Source organism: Rhinopithecus bieti, unplaced genomic scaffold, assembly GCF_001698545.2.
Source record: "Rhinopithecus bieti isolate Rb0 unplaced genomic scaffold, ASM169854v2 scaffold_19652, whole genome shotgun sequence".
Lineage (NCBI taxonomy): Eukaryota > Metazoa > Chordata > Mammalia > Primates > Cercopithecidae > Rhinopithecus > Rhinopithecus bieti.
This window is the reverse complement of record NW_016809913.1, coordinates 3307248-3322418: the sequence shown is the minus strand read 5'-3', so window position 1 is coordinate 3322418 and position 15171 is coordinate 3307248. Positions and strand designations below refer to the sequence as shown.

The following is a 15171-nucleotide window of genomic DNA, read 5'->3' as shown; positions in this document are numbered from 1 at the left end:
GAGACCATCCTGGCTAACACGGTGAAACCCCGTCTCTACTAAAAAATACAAAAAAAAACTAGCCGGGCGAGGTGGCGGCGCCTGTAGTCCCAGCTACTCGGGAGGCTGAGGTAGGAGAATGGCGTGAACCTGGGAGACGGAGCTTGCAGTGAGCCGAGATCTGGCCACCACACTCCAGCCTGGGCGACAAAGCGAGACTCCATCTCAAAAAAAAAGTAAATAAATAAATAAATAAATAAATAAAAATAAAACTGGAAGAACTACCTCAGTGTTCCCTGTGACTTCATTTTACTGTAAAGTAAAAGAGATTTTTGTTTGGGAAGAAAAGAATGTATTTAAAAGTAGCCAATGAAAAAATCTGAGAGGGCCGGGTGCAGTGGCTCAAGCCTGTAATCCCAGCACTTTGGGAGGCCGAGACGGGCGGATCACAAGGTCAGGAGATCGAGACCATCCCGGCTAACACGGTGAAACCCTGTTTCTACTAAAAAACACAAAAAACCAGCCGGGCGAGGTGGCAGGCGCCTGCAGTCCCAGCTACTCGGGAGGCTGAGGCAGGAGAATGGCATAAACCCGGGAGGCGGAGCTTGTAGTGAGATGAGATCCAGCCACTGCACTCCAGCCTGGGCCACAGAGCGAGACTCCGTCTCAAAAAAAAAAAATCTGAAAGGCCCTCAAATCTCAAACCCATAATGTGGAAGTTATTTCTAGAATTCTGAATTACATACCTTACACCATCGTACAATGATGCCTCCAGGTTTCTCTATTAGTTCTTCTATCTGTACTGGTGGGCGAGATGCTACTGTTCCATGCTTAAAAATGTGGTCTTTCACTATGTTAAGAATTGAGTCATCCAACTGAGCAGATAAACAAGGCACATCAACCAGTAAAGGTACTTCTGGTAAGCTGAGGAAACAAAGCTCATGTGTTATGAGACCTCTAACTGAGAGTTAAAAAATACAAGAAATAAAAAAAAATTGATTGTAGTGGTGGTTACATAATTCTGTGAATATAATAAAAACCACTGAATTGCATATGTCAAATGGGTGAATTGCATGGTCTATGAATTTATATCTTAATAAAACTGTTTTAAAAAGTAAAAAAAAAAAGAAATATTTTAGAGCAGTCACAAGCTTGAAAGATCCTGAAGCCCCCAGTAAGTAATTCTCATGGCAGTAGGGGATTTGCAAGATGTTACACAAAGATTCTCTTTTCAAATAAATATAAGCAAGACAGAAAATTGGTAGGATCATAACTGTCCATTTTATGTCAAACGATCTGGTTTACTGGAATATGACTCCGTTTCAACAATACATTGAGAATTTCTAAAATTTAACAACTCTTTTACACATTGGATTGAAAAAATCTGTAGTAATACTATACCAAGGATTATAATCACAACTATTTCATTAGTAACAGTGGTAATGGGTAGTGAAATGCTTTTTTTTTTTTCCCCTCAGAGTCTCACTCTGTCCCCACCCTAGGCTGGAGTGCTGTGGTGTGAACTAAGCTCACTGCAACCTCCATCTCCCTGATTCAAGTGATTCTCCTGCCTCCGCCTCCTGAGTAGCTGGGACTACAGGCGCATGCCACCACACCCAGATAATTTTTTATTTTATTTTATATTTATTTTGAGACGGAGTCTTGCTCTGTTGCCCAGGATGGAGTGTAGTGGTGCAATCTTGGCTCACTGCAACATCTGCCTCCAGGGTTCAAGCAATTCTCCTGTCTCAGCCTCCCCAAGTAGCTGGATTACAGGCATGTGCCACCATGCCCGCCTAATTTTTATATTTTTAGTAGAGATGGGGTTTCAACATGTTGGCCAGGCTGGTCTCAAACTCCTGACCTCAAGCGATCTGCCTGCCTTGGCCTCCCAATGTGCTGGGATTACAGGTGTAAACCACCATGCCCAGCCTGAAAACCTTGAGATATATATTCTCTATCTCCCTTAATCAGAATCTTGAACAGAGGGAGGAAAAAAGCAGACATAGTTTAAATGCTTAAAAGTAAGTCCAAATGGCACAGCTCTCTTACCTGTCCAACTGAATGTGCGAGGCCTTTTTGGTAAAGCTCCACAGTTTCTCATTCTCTTCTCCCACACCACCACGCATGGCAATCTCACCTACAATCAAGAATAAGAGACCTGGAACAGTGAAAATGGTCACATATAAAGTAATCAACATAACTCATGTCTGGGTGGGTCTCTAGTGTTCTTGAAAATAGTTCTTAAATGATGCCACAGTCAAATTCCCAAAAAGTTAAAGTAGAAACTATTTTAGAAGTGACTCTAAGATCAAATCCAGGAGGGAAAGGGATACACAGTGGCAACATTTTGCCAGAGATGAAAAATCTATCTGCTCTATACAAGGAAATCAACCAATTTTAGGCAAACCAGAAAGCCCAGGGACTTCTTCCCATCTCTCCTACAGAATCATTATGAACTTCAATAGGAGCCAGTACAAAATATTGCCCTGAGAGGAGCAATAGGGGATACGGTTGTGTTTTTTTGTTTGTTTGTTTTTGAGACTGGGTGTTGTTCTGTCGCTCAGGTAGGAGTGCAGTGGTAGGATCATAACTCACTGCAGCCTCGAACTTCTGGGCTCAAGCAATCCTACCATCTCAGCCTCCCAAGTAGCTGTGACCACAGGTGCACGCCACCATACCCAGCTATTTTGTTTTTTTTTTTTTGGTAGAGATGAGGTCCCACTATGTTGCCTAGGCTGGGCATAGGGCTTGAAAAGCCAAATGATGCATCTATGTTTTCCTAAAAGAGTATCATACATCAGATTACAAATTATTTAACAGAATAATAAAAAGAAAATGTCAGGCCAGGTGCGGCGGCTCACGCCTGTAATCCCAGCACTTTGGGAGGTCAAAGTGAATAGATCACAAGGTCAGAAGATCAAGACCATCCTGGCCAACATGGTGAAACCACGTCTCTACTAAAAATACAAAAATTAGTCGGGTGTGATGGTGGGCACCTGTACTCCCAGTTACTCAGGAGGCTGAGGCAGGAGAATCGCTTGAATCCGGGATGTGGAGGTTGCAGTGAGCCAAAATCACGCCACTGCACTCCAGCCTAGGCAACAGAGCGAGACTCTGTCTCAAAAAAAAAAAAAAGAAGTTACATAGAGGCATATGATATGAAAATGACCAACTTCTATGTCCTTCCACAGCCCGGAAGAACACTGTCATAACTCTTTTCCATCTGAATGTGCCCTGTAGTTACTCAAGTTTTTTGAGACCATATGTCCTTCTCCTTCACCAAAACAAAAACAGAGACATGGCTGGGTACTGTGGTTCATGCCTGTAATCTCAGCACTTTGGCAGGCTGAGGCTGGCTGGTCACCTTGGGTTGGGAGTTCAAGACTAGCTTGGCCAGCATGGTGAAACCCTGTCTCTACTAAAAATACAAAAAGTAGCTGGGCATAGTGGCACGCTCCTGTAGTCCCAGCTACTAAGGAGGCTGAAGCACTAGGATCGCTTGAACCTGGGAGGTGGAGGTTGCAGTGAGCCAAGATCGCATCACTGCACTCCAGCCTGGGCAACAGTGTGGAGACTCTGTCTCAAAAATAAACAAAAAAATAAATAAATAAATAATTTTCTCAAAATTCCATAAATAACTTTCTATCCCTCAGGAGAATAGTAAAGAGTTTGACATTAAAAATATTTCTGAAGTTGCCTTCTGCTGCTGGGATGTATAATAATTTTTTTAAATTAAAAAACATAGGCCAGGCATGGTGGCTCACGCTTGTAATCCCAACACTTGGGAGGCCGAGGTGGGCGAATCACGAGGTCAGGAGTGCTACACCAGCCAGGGCAACATGGTGAAACTCTGTCTCTATTAAAAATACAAAAAATTAGCTGGGTGTGGTAGTGGGTGCCTATAATCCCAGCTACTTGGAAGGCTGAGGCAGGAGAATCGCTTGAACCCACGAGGCGGAGGCTGCAGCAAGCCAAGATCGTGCCACTGCACTCCAGCCCAGGAAACAGTGCAAGACTCCATCTCAAAAATAAATAATTAAATTAAATTTTGGACACACAAAAATATTCAAGTATCAAATGCTGTAACAATCACACTGCCCCAAAGGATTTTTTCTTTTTGAGACAGACTCTGACTCTGTCACCCAGGCTGCAGTGTGATGTGCAGCCTCAAACTCCTGGGCTCAGGGGATCCTCCCGCCTCAGCCTCCCAAGTAGCTAGGACTACAGGAATGTGCCACTATGCCCAGCTAGGATTTATCTTTTTTTTTTTTTTTTTTTGAGATGGAGTCTCACTCTTGTAGCCCAGGTTGGAGTGCAATGGTGCAATTAGGGCTCACTGCAACCTCTTGCCTCAGCCTCCCGGGTAGCTGGGATTACAGGCGCCCACCACCATGCCCGGCTAATTTTTGTATTTTTAGTAGAGACAGGGTTTCACCATGTTGGCCAGGCTGGTCTTGAACTCCTAATCTTAGATGATCTGCCCACCTCAGCCTCCCAAAGTGTTGTGATTACAGGCATGAGCCACCGTGCCCGGCCAGGATTTATCTTCTAAAATAAAAACAAATGATCAGTCCTCAGGGGATGAGTGTACACTCCTGGCCCATGCTGCACTGCTTCTGGGTTTGTTTCCAAATGCAAAGCCACCAAGGAAAGACATTCCATGGTACTGCTAGAATTTTCTCAAAAGCACTGTTATGGTCAGTGGCAAATAAACACTTCTCATTGAAGATAAGACAAAAATGTAACTAGCAATGTCAAGATAACACTCGTACTATATTCTAAGTGGGACCAAAAGAAGATGAACTTCCAGGTAGAGTAACAGCCTTGTGAATCATTCACACTTTTTTCCCACACCACTCCCAGCACTCATTTTGCAGAAGGGATGGAATTCAGTCTCCTTCCCTAGCTCCTTTTTCCTCAAATGACTTTTAAAAGTTGGTGCCCCTTAGTGTTCTAATCTCTTTCATCTGCTCTTCTCACATTACACGGTGTCCCTTGATGATTGTACTTATTCCAATGGATTCATATTTGATATATATACCATTAACTGCCATACTGACATCTCCTGGTATGATCTCTCTCCTAAGAATCATACCCATATTTCCATCTTAAGCACCTCAAACTCACCATGCCCAAGCCAGATGCCTGACTACGTACTAAGCACCCACCTCCTCCCTCACTTACTGTGTCAAAAACAGCACCACCATTTATTCAGAATCCAAAAGTAGGCTGATTTTTGCCATCACAAATCCTTCCCTTTCCCCTCCATCACATATGTAGGTAATCATCTACAGACAACAGTCACTGCTCAGTAAAATCATCAATAATTCCATTTCTGGGGAAAAAAAAAATTTTTTTTTTTTTTTTTTTATTTTAAGAGACAGGGTCTTGTTCTGTTGCCTAGGCTGGACTGCAGTGGTGCAATCATAGCTTAAGCTCTCCTCCCACCTCAGCCTCCTGAATAGTTGGGACAATAGTTGGTATATGCCACTATGCGTGGCTAATTTTTTTTTTCTTTTTGAGACACAGTCTTGCTCTGTCGCCCAGGCTGGAGTGCCATGGTGCAATCTCAGCTCACTGCCATCTCTGCCTCCTGGGTTCACGCCATTCTCCTGCTTCAGCCTCCCAAGTAGTAGGGACTACAGGCGCCTGCCACCACGCCTGGCTAATTTTTTGTATTTTAGTAGAGACAGGGTTTCACCGTGTTAGCCAGGATGGTCTCGATCTCCTGACCTCGTGATCTGCCCACCTCGGCTTTCCAAAGTGCTGGGATTACAGGCGTGAGCCACTGTGCTCAGCCCGCCTGGCTAATTTTTTTTTAAAACAGTGGCCCACAGCCTGTTATCTCAGCACTTTGGGAGTGTAGTGTTGCAGTCTTGGCTCACTGCAACCTCCGTCTCCCAGGTTCAAGCGATTCTCCTGCCTCAGCCTCCCGAGTAACTGGAATTACAGGTACTTGCCACCATGCCTGGCCAATTTTTGTATTTTTAGTAGAGATGGGGTATTACCATGTTGTCCAGGCTAGTCTCACACTCCTGACCTCATGTGATCCTCCCGTCTTGACATCCCAAAGTGCTGGGGTTATAGGTGTTAGCCTGGCCTCGGCCTCTAATAACTTTTTAATCAGTCTCTTTTCCCTCTAGTCTTACAATCTCTAACACAGTCTCCAAAACATAGGCAGGATCATTTTTTTTTAATGCACATCTGATTGCACTCTGCTGCTTAAAATGCTTCAACAGAGGTGGGTGGATCACGAGGTCAGGAGATCAAGACCAGCCTGGCTAACACGGTGAAATCCCGTCTCTACTAAAAATAAAAAAAATTAGCCGGGCGTGGTGGCGGGCGCCTGTAGTCCCAGCTACTCAGGAGGCTGAGGCAGGAGAATGGCGTGAACCTGGGAGGCGGAGCTTGCAGTGAGCAGAGATCCAGCCACTGCACTCCAGCCTTTATGATGATGTTGCTTCTGCTTGGAATCATGCTGTTACCTCCTCTTTTTCCTATGTCTGCTTGACAGCCTCTGTGGAACTCCTCCTACAGAAAGCTATCCTATACTATTCCAGACAAAGTTAAGAACTTCCTCCTCTGTGCTCCAATAAGGTCTTAGATCTCTCTTAGCATGTATCTCTCTCTCTCACTGGGCTCTGAATCCCAAAGGAAAGAACTCTCACCTATTTTATTCTTTTCTTTTTTTTTGAGAGGGAGTCTCACTCTGTCACCCAGCAGGCTGGAGTGCAGTGGCACGATCTCAGCTCACTGCAACCTCCACCTCCTGGGTTCAAGCAATTCTCCTGCCTCAGCCTCCTGAGTAGCTGGGACTACAGGCACATGCTGCCACGGCCAGCTAATTTTTGTATTTTCACTAGAGACGGGGTTTCACCATGTTGGCCAGGATGGTCTTGATCTCCTGACCTCATGATCCACCCACCTCGACCTCCCAAAGTGCTGGGATTACAGGCATGAGTCACCGCACCTGGCTTTTATTCTTACTCTCATTTTATATTTTTTGGGACAGGGTCTCACTCTGTCACCCAGGCTGGCGTGCAGTGGTGCAATCACGGCTCACTGCAGCGTTAATCTCCTGGCCTCAAGTGATCCTTCCACCTCGGCCTCCTAAGTAGTTGGGACTCCAGGTGCATACCACCATGGCCAGCTAATTTTTTTTTTTTTTTTTGTAGAGACAGGCTGTTGCCCAGGCTGGTCTTAAACTCCTGACCTCAAGTGATCCACTTGCTTCAGCCTCCCAAAGTGCTGGGATTACAGGCGTGAGCCACTGCATCTGGCCCCCTTGTTTATGTTATGTGCCTGACATAGATCTCTGTTGAAGGAAGGTGAGTAGAATGAAGGCAGCAGGGCATGACTCAATTGGCTGAAGATAGGAGTAAACACCAATCACTTTTTTTAACTTTTTAAGCAGAACAGTGGAGACTATAATTGTGGTGGCTCTCACCTGTAATCTCAGCACTTTGGGAGGCCAAGATGGGAAGACTGCTTGAGACCGGGAATTCGAGACCAGACTGGGCAACATGGTGAAACACTGTCTCTACCAAAAATACAAAAATTAGCCAGGCATGGTGGCACGCACCTGTAATCCCAGCTATTTGGGAGGCTGAGGTGGCAGGATCACCTGAGCTAGGGAGGTCAAGACTGCAGTGAGCCCTGATAGCGCCACTGCACTACAGCCTGGGCAACAGAGCAAGACCCCCGTGTCAAAAAAAAAAAAAAGTATAATTTGATTGTTTGTAACACAGAGGATAAATGCTTGAGAGGATGGATACCCCATTTTCCACAATGTGATTATTACACACTGCGTGCCTGTATCAAAACATTTCAATGTGCCCCATATCATTTATTCTTTCTTGTTTTATAGCTAATTATAACTAACACTTCAACTGCACTTGCCATGGGATGCCTAACTGTGTATCTGTCATCCTATATTATAAACCGTCTCGGCCGGGCGCGGTGGCTCAAGCCTGTAATCCCAGCACTTTGGGAGGCCGAGACGGGCAGATCATGAGGTCAGGAGATCGAGACCATCCTGGCTAATACGGTGAAACCCCGTCTCCACTAAAAAATACAAAAAACTAGCCGGGCGATGAGGCGGGCGCCTGTAGTCCCAGCTACTCGGGAGGCTGAGACAGGAGAATGGCGTGAACCGGGGAGGCGGAGCTTGCAGGAGCTGAGATCCGGCCACTGCACTCCAGCCTGGGTGGCGGAGGGGGACTCCGTCTCAAAAAAAAAAAAATAAATAAATAAAATAAAATAAAATAAAATAAACCGTCTCTAGGTAAGAACATTCTAAGAACCCCACAGCTGGCAAGAAGCCTGCTGCTATCCTGAGGAATCTGCAAAATGTCAATCTGAACGAACCACATTTAGCATGTGATACGGTTTGGCTCTGTGTCCCCACCCAAATCTTATCTTGAATTGTAGTACTCCCATAATTCCAATGTGTTGCGGGAGGGACCCGATGGGAGATAATTGAATCATGGGGGCAGTTCTCCCATACTATTCTCAGTAGTGAATAACTTTCATGAGATCTAATGGTATTTTAAGAGGAAACCCCTTTCGCTTGGCTCTCATTCTCTTGTCTGCCACTATGTGAGACATGACTTTCACCTTCTGCCATGATCCCCAGCCACATGGAACTGTAAGTTCATTAAACCTCTTTCTTTTGTAAATTGCCCAGTCTCAGGTATGTCTTTATCAGCAGTGTGAAAATGTACTAATGCACTAATGTAACAGGATCCCTGGTCTCCCACCTTCTCGAACTAAGTCTTCTGCAGTGTTGACTCCGTGTTCTATGAGCTTCTGGCAGTCATCTAGTGGTTTAATGGTCTCCTGTTCAATGGCGTCCACCTCTTGCAAAAGGGTCACCAATCGCTCATCCAGGAGCTTTCCAAGGGTTCCCTTTAAATCATTAAAATGCTGTTTGAGAACATCTCTTGTCTGTGATGCACTTTCTTTGATCTAAAAAGAAATAACGAAATACTCAAAATCAGAATCTTTAAAAAAGGTTAATCCATAGGTACAATTCACAATAATCTAAAAGCACCGTATAACCATTATCTTCAATTTAGTAAAAAAAAGACTAATTGAAATTATATACATTTAAGGTGTGATATTTTGATACACATACACATAGTGAACTATTATTGTAGTCAAGCTAATTAACACGTCCATCTTTTCACATGGTGACCTTTCTGTGTGGTGAGAACACTTATGATCTCTCCTAACACATTCCAAGTATACACGACAGTATTTTTTTTTTTTTTTTAGATGGAGTCTTGCTCTGTCACCCAGGCTGGGGTGCAGCGGTGCGATCTCTGCTCACTGCAAGCTCCACCTCCCGAGTTCACGCCATTCTCCTGCCTCAGCCTCCCGAGTAGCTGGGACTATAGGCGCCCACCACCACACCTGGCTAATTTTTTGTATTTTTAGTAGAGACGGGGTTTCGCCGCATTAGCCAGGCTGGTCTTGATCTCCTGACCTCGTGATCCACCCGCCTTGGCCTCCCAAAGTGCTGGGATTACAGGCATGAGCCACTGCGCCCAGCCACACTACAATATTATTAACTATCGTCACTATCCTGTACTTGAGATCTCTAGAATTTATGCATATTAAATAACTGAAACTTTGTAGCCATTGACCAACATCTCCCCATCCCCAACTCCATCCCTAGCAAGCACCATTCTACTTTCTGCTTCTATGATTTCCACCTTTTTAGATTCTACATATAAATGAGATCATGTAATATGTTTATTTCTGTATCTGGCTTATTTGACTTAGGATAATGTCCTTCAGGTTCATCCATACTGTCACAAATGACAGAATTTCCTTCTCTTTTAAGGTTGAATAGTATTCCATTGTATATATACATCTTCCATTCACTGATAAACCAAATGTGATTGATTTGCACAAACAGGCAGAAGTACACAGAATTGCCCTTCAAGTCAGATGGAATAAGCCAAATCTTGGTTTCATCATTGACAAATTATGTCAATTTGGTTAAGTTAATTAAGTATTCTATGCCTCAATTTCCTTATTTGTCAAATGAGCATAATAATAGTTATTTCGGCTGGTTGCAGTGCCTCACGCCTGTGATCCCAGCACTTTGGGAGGCCAAGGAGGGCAGATCATTTGAGGACAGGAGTTCGAGACCAGCCTGGCCAATGTGGTGAAACCCCGTATCTACTAAAAATACAAAAATTAGCTGGTCGTGGAAGTGCAGGCCTGTAATCCCAGCTACTTGGGAGGCTGAGGAAGGAGAATTGCTTGAACCTGGGAGACTGAGGTTGCAGTGAGCCAAGATTGCGTCACTGCACTCCAGCTGGGCAGCACAGTGAGACTCCATCTCAAAAAAAAGAAATAAACAGTAGTTACTTCATGGAGTTGCTGTGAGGATAAATTAAAATAAACTAGGTACTACAGTGGGTAAAATAAACAGCACATTGTCATACTCAATAAAGTTATAAATTATTATTATCTGTAAAAGGTGTTCTTGAAAATTACATGTTTCAATACTAAAAATTGTTTAATTATGAGGGGATTAAAATTCATTTTACTGAAAAGCAGCAAAGAAACAGTAGATTAAAAAGCCATGGTCAGCCAGGCACGGTGGCTCATGCCTGTAATCCCAGCACTTTGGGAGGCCGAGGCAGGTGGATCACGAGGTCAGGAGTTTAAGACCAGCCTAACATGGTGAAACCCCGTCTCTACTAAAAATACAAAAAAATTAGCTGAGCGTGGTGGTGCGTGCCTGTGCCTGTAATCCCAGCTACTTCGGACACTGAGGCAGGAGAATCTGTTGAACCCGGGAGGTGAAGGTTGCAGTGAGTTGCAATCGCACCATTGCACTCCAGCCTGGGCAACAGAGTGAGACTCCGTCTCAAGAAAAAAAAAAAAAAGCAAGCTATGGTCAGGTGCAGTGGCTCACACCTATGATCTTTGTACTTTGAGAGGCTAAGCCAGGAGGATCACTTGAGCCCAGGAGTTTGAGACCAGCTTGGATAACATGGAGAAACCCTGTCTTTACAAATGATACAAAAATTAGCTGGGCATGGTGGCACATGTCTGTAGTCCCAGATACTTAGGAGGCTGAGGTGGGAGGATCACCTGAGCCCAGGGCGTTGAGGCTGCAGTAAGCTGTGACTGCACCACTGCACTCTAGCTTGGGTGACAGAGTGAGACCCTGTCCCTAAATAAAAATGAAAAGCCACAATACAAACAAACAAACAAACAAAACCCTCATGGATAAAATGCTCTCATTATGCTAAAAGAAAACCAAGAATTATTTAAAACCAAAGAGGCCTGTAGGAGGCAGAGCTGGGACAATGACTTAATCCTTTTTGAATGACAGTGCTCTTTGTGAATCTAAATGAGAGGTTTATAAAGCTTCTTCCTTTCAAATTTATTGAAAGAGAAGAAAAAATAAAGCCTTTTCCCCCCAAAATAAATAATCTATACCCTAAAAAATTATTCAATTTCAGAAGTTTACAAATTCCCTCAGAGCCAAACCATGGCTTGCCTGAAGTAGTAATTATGAAACTTCATTTGCAGAAGAATCATGTAGGCTACTTGTTATAATTCAGACTGCAGAGTTCCATCCCAGACCTACTGAACCAGAAAATGACAGGAGGGCCTAAAGGAGTGTATGGATGGAGTTCTCACTTTTTCCAAGCACACCTGTAATTCTGCAGCCCACAATTTGAGAAACACTGCCCTAAATCTACAGATCTCAGATTAAGAACCCATATTCTAGGGGATATGACAGGAAAATCTTCAAGTCAAATATATTATGAAGACAAACAGGTTGTATATACAGACACTAGATTTTTCTTCTTTTATTTAGGAGACAGGGTCTCACTCTGTTGCACAGGCCGGATGCAGTGGCATGATCCTGGCTCACTGCAGCCTTGAACTCCTGGGCTCAGGTGATCCTCCTGCCTCAGTCTTCTGAGCAGCTGATCTTATAGGCGCAGGCCACCACACTTGGCTAATTTTACTTTTTGTAGAGACGAGAGCTTGTTATGTTGCCCAAGCTGGTCTTGAACTCCTGGCTTCAAGCAATCCTACCACCTTGGCCTCCCAAAATGCTGAGATTATAGGAGTGATCCACTGCACCTGGATTTTTATTTTAAAGACCTCAGATAACAGGCCAGGCATGGTGGCTCAAGCCTGTAATCCCAGCACTTTGGGAGGCCAAGGTGGGAGGATCACCACTGCAACCTGACCTGGGCCACAGAGCAAGGCTCTCTTCTCAAAAACGATTCAGGTAACATACAATTCGTTTTCTCTCACTTAATGAGAAAATTCTAACTATAAGTCACTCCAATAAGTTAAAGAAAAAACATACTTTGCTTTCCAGATATTATTATCTTAGTTTCATACGACATATTGTTTACTACCATAACCCTTTTACCTTTCTCTTACCAATAAAGTTTAAAGTATAAGAAAATCCACCAAGAAAGAACATATCAAATCATGAATAAAGAACAATATTTCAACAGTTGATAGAGAAATTTAAAACTTTCTATTTATTCTCTAAATTCTCTCTAAATTTAAAAGCAGAATACAATATTGTTTCCCAGCAACGTTCACGACCATGTAAAAACAAAAAATGCCCATGCCCCAGGACTAAAACAGAAAAACAGCAGTATCATTTACCAGGTGGGCAGATCATAGAAACAATTTTNTTAGTTTCATACGACATATTGTTTACTACCATAACCCTTTTACCTTTCTCTTACCAATAAAGTTTAAAGTATAAGAAAAATCCACCAAGAAAGAACATATCAAATCATGAATAAAGAACAATATTTCAACAGTTGATAGAGAAATTTAAAACTTTCTATTTATTCTCTAAATTCTCTCTAAATTTAGCAAGCAGAATACAATATTGTTTCCCAGCAACGTTCACGACCATGTAAAACAAAAAATGCCCATGCCCCAGGACTAAAACAGAAAACAGCAGTATCATTTACCAGGTGGGCAGATCATAGAAACAATTTTCTTTCCTTTTTTTTTTTTTTTGAGATGGACTTTCACTCTTGTGGCCCAGGCTGGAGTGCAGTGGCGCAATCTTGGCTCACTGCAACCTCTGCCTTCTGGGTTCAAGACATTCTTCTGCCTCAGTCCCCTGAGTAGCTGAGATTACAGGCACGCGCCACCGCACCTGACTAATTTTTGTATTTTTAGTAGAGATGGTTTCGCTATGTTGGCCAAGCTGGTCTCGAACTCCTGACCTCTGGTGATTCGCCCATCTCAGCCTCCCAAAGTGCTGGGATAAGGCGTGAGTCACCTCATCCAGCCCTTTTCTCTCCATTTGACATTAACACAATTATAATAAAATCTGTGCAGTTAGTAAAATAATTCTTTAAATCACAAAGAAAAATTCTAAATTAATTGTTAACTAATTTCTGTAGTTACCAAAGCATTTCTGTGAAATTAATCCAAGTAAAAATTTAAAAAAAAAGAAAGAAAGGCCATAAACCCAAATTGCACTTGATTCGGCTCACCATCCAACTATGAGATACTTGCAAACTAGGCCCTCATCTACATAGCATCTGGCAAACAAATGCTGTTGAGTGAAAACGCAGTTAATCATGTGTGTTTCAAAGAACTTTCTAAAAGAACCAAAGAGAGAATACCTTATGATTTTAACACATCCCCTGGGATACTGTTAGAAATTCAGAATCTCAGGCCCCACCCAGAACTGCTAAATCAGAACGTGAATTTTTTTTCTTCCTCCTCCTCCCCTAGAAACTGTATCTTTTTTTTTTTTCTTGAGATGGAGTTTTGCTCTTGTTGCCCAGGCTGGAGTGTAATGGAGCAATCTCAGCTCACTGCAAACTCCACCTCCCGTGTTCAAATGATTCTCCTGTCTCAGCCTCCTGAGTAGCTAGGATTATAGGCGCATGCCACCACGCCTGGCTAATTTTTGTATTTTTAGTAGAGATGGGGTTTCATCATATTGGTCAGGCTGATCTCGAACTCCTGACCTCAGGCGATCCACCCGCCTCAGCCTCCCAAAGTGCTAGAATTACAGGTGTGAGCCACCGCACCCAGCCAAACCTGTATTTTTAACAGGACCCTCAGGTACCTTGTATACACATTACAGATACCAGAATAAATATAGACCTTGTGTCAGAGCGCTGTAATACATTTCGAATGGCCAAGAGGAAATTCTGCAGTTAAGTATTATGCCGCCGAGGTCCTGTCTTGCTCTTTAGCAGATACAGCATACACAGGAAGTGCATTGGTTAGGTAAAGTCAATTTCCCCTTTAGAAAGAATTCAAAAGCTCCTTCAGTTATTGCAGAGCCTATGTTTTGTTTTCGTTTCAGAGTCTCAGAAAAAAGGAAGTATGTGAACACAAAACAGAGAGAGGGCTAAAAAAGTGAGGCTCAATTTCCAAATTCACCTCCTGTACTCTCATTGTAAATTTGGTCCCTTTTGCTTACAGAATCCCAACCACTGCCATTTCAAACTTGATACTACCATGGGATCATTTTCTTTTCCTTGAAATAGTTCATGATTTAAAGCCTAGTCACCTTTAATCCAATCATGTAACTAATCAAGTTCATTTGCTTGACTTTATGAAACTAATTTAAAAATGCAGCTCCACTGCTGAGTGAATTTCTTCATATTTGATGTGGTACCAATGGTTGCATGTGTTCACTGTTAACTCAATAAATCTTTACAACACAGTTTCAGAAAGTGAGGACCAAAGAAGACAACTTACCCAAGGCTTCGCAGTGCCAGAAACAGTCTAATTCCAAAGACTATGCTCTTTCATTACACCAAGCCGTTTTGTACTTACAGGACACTTTTTTTTTTTTTTTTTTTGGAGACAGGCTCTCACTTGGTCATTCAGGCTGGAGAGCAGTGGTACAATCACAATTCACTGCAGCCTCGAAATCCTGGACTCAGGTGATTCTCCCACCTTAGCCTCCCAGGAAGCTGGGACCACAGGCATGTGTCACTGCACCCAGCTAAATTTTGTATTTTTTGTAGAAATGGATTTTCATCATGTGGCCCAGGCTGGTCTCAAACTCCTGGACTCAAGCAATCCTCCTGCCTCAGCCTCTCAAAGTGCTGAGATTACTAGCGTATAAGCCACCGCATTCGGCCATAGAACACTATTTTATTTTATTTTATTTTTTTATTTATATTTTATTTTTTGAGATGGAGT

General features: G+C 43.1%; 1 protein-coding gene across 1 annotated transcript in view; it reads right to left on the bottom strand.

Annotated features, from left to right (window-relative positions):
- Nucleotides 1–15171, bottom strand: part of CRLF3 (cytokine receptor like factor 3) — a 57040-nt gene that overhangs the window by 25451 nt on the left and 16418 nt on the right. Inside the window, exons 2-4 of the mRNA XM_017890863.1 lie at nucleotides 8742–8949; nucleotides 2032–2119; nucleotides 726–903 (exon numbers count right to left, since the gene is read on the bottom strand). Coding sequence (XP_017746352.1) covers nucleotides 726–903; nucleotides 2032–2119; nucleotides 8742–8949 — 474 coding nt within the window. The remainder of the gene's footprint in view (nucleotides 1–725; nucleotides 904–2031; nucleotides 2120–8741; nucleotides 8950–15171) is intronic.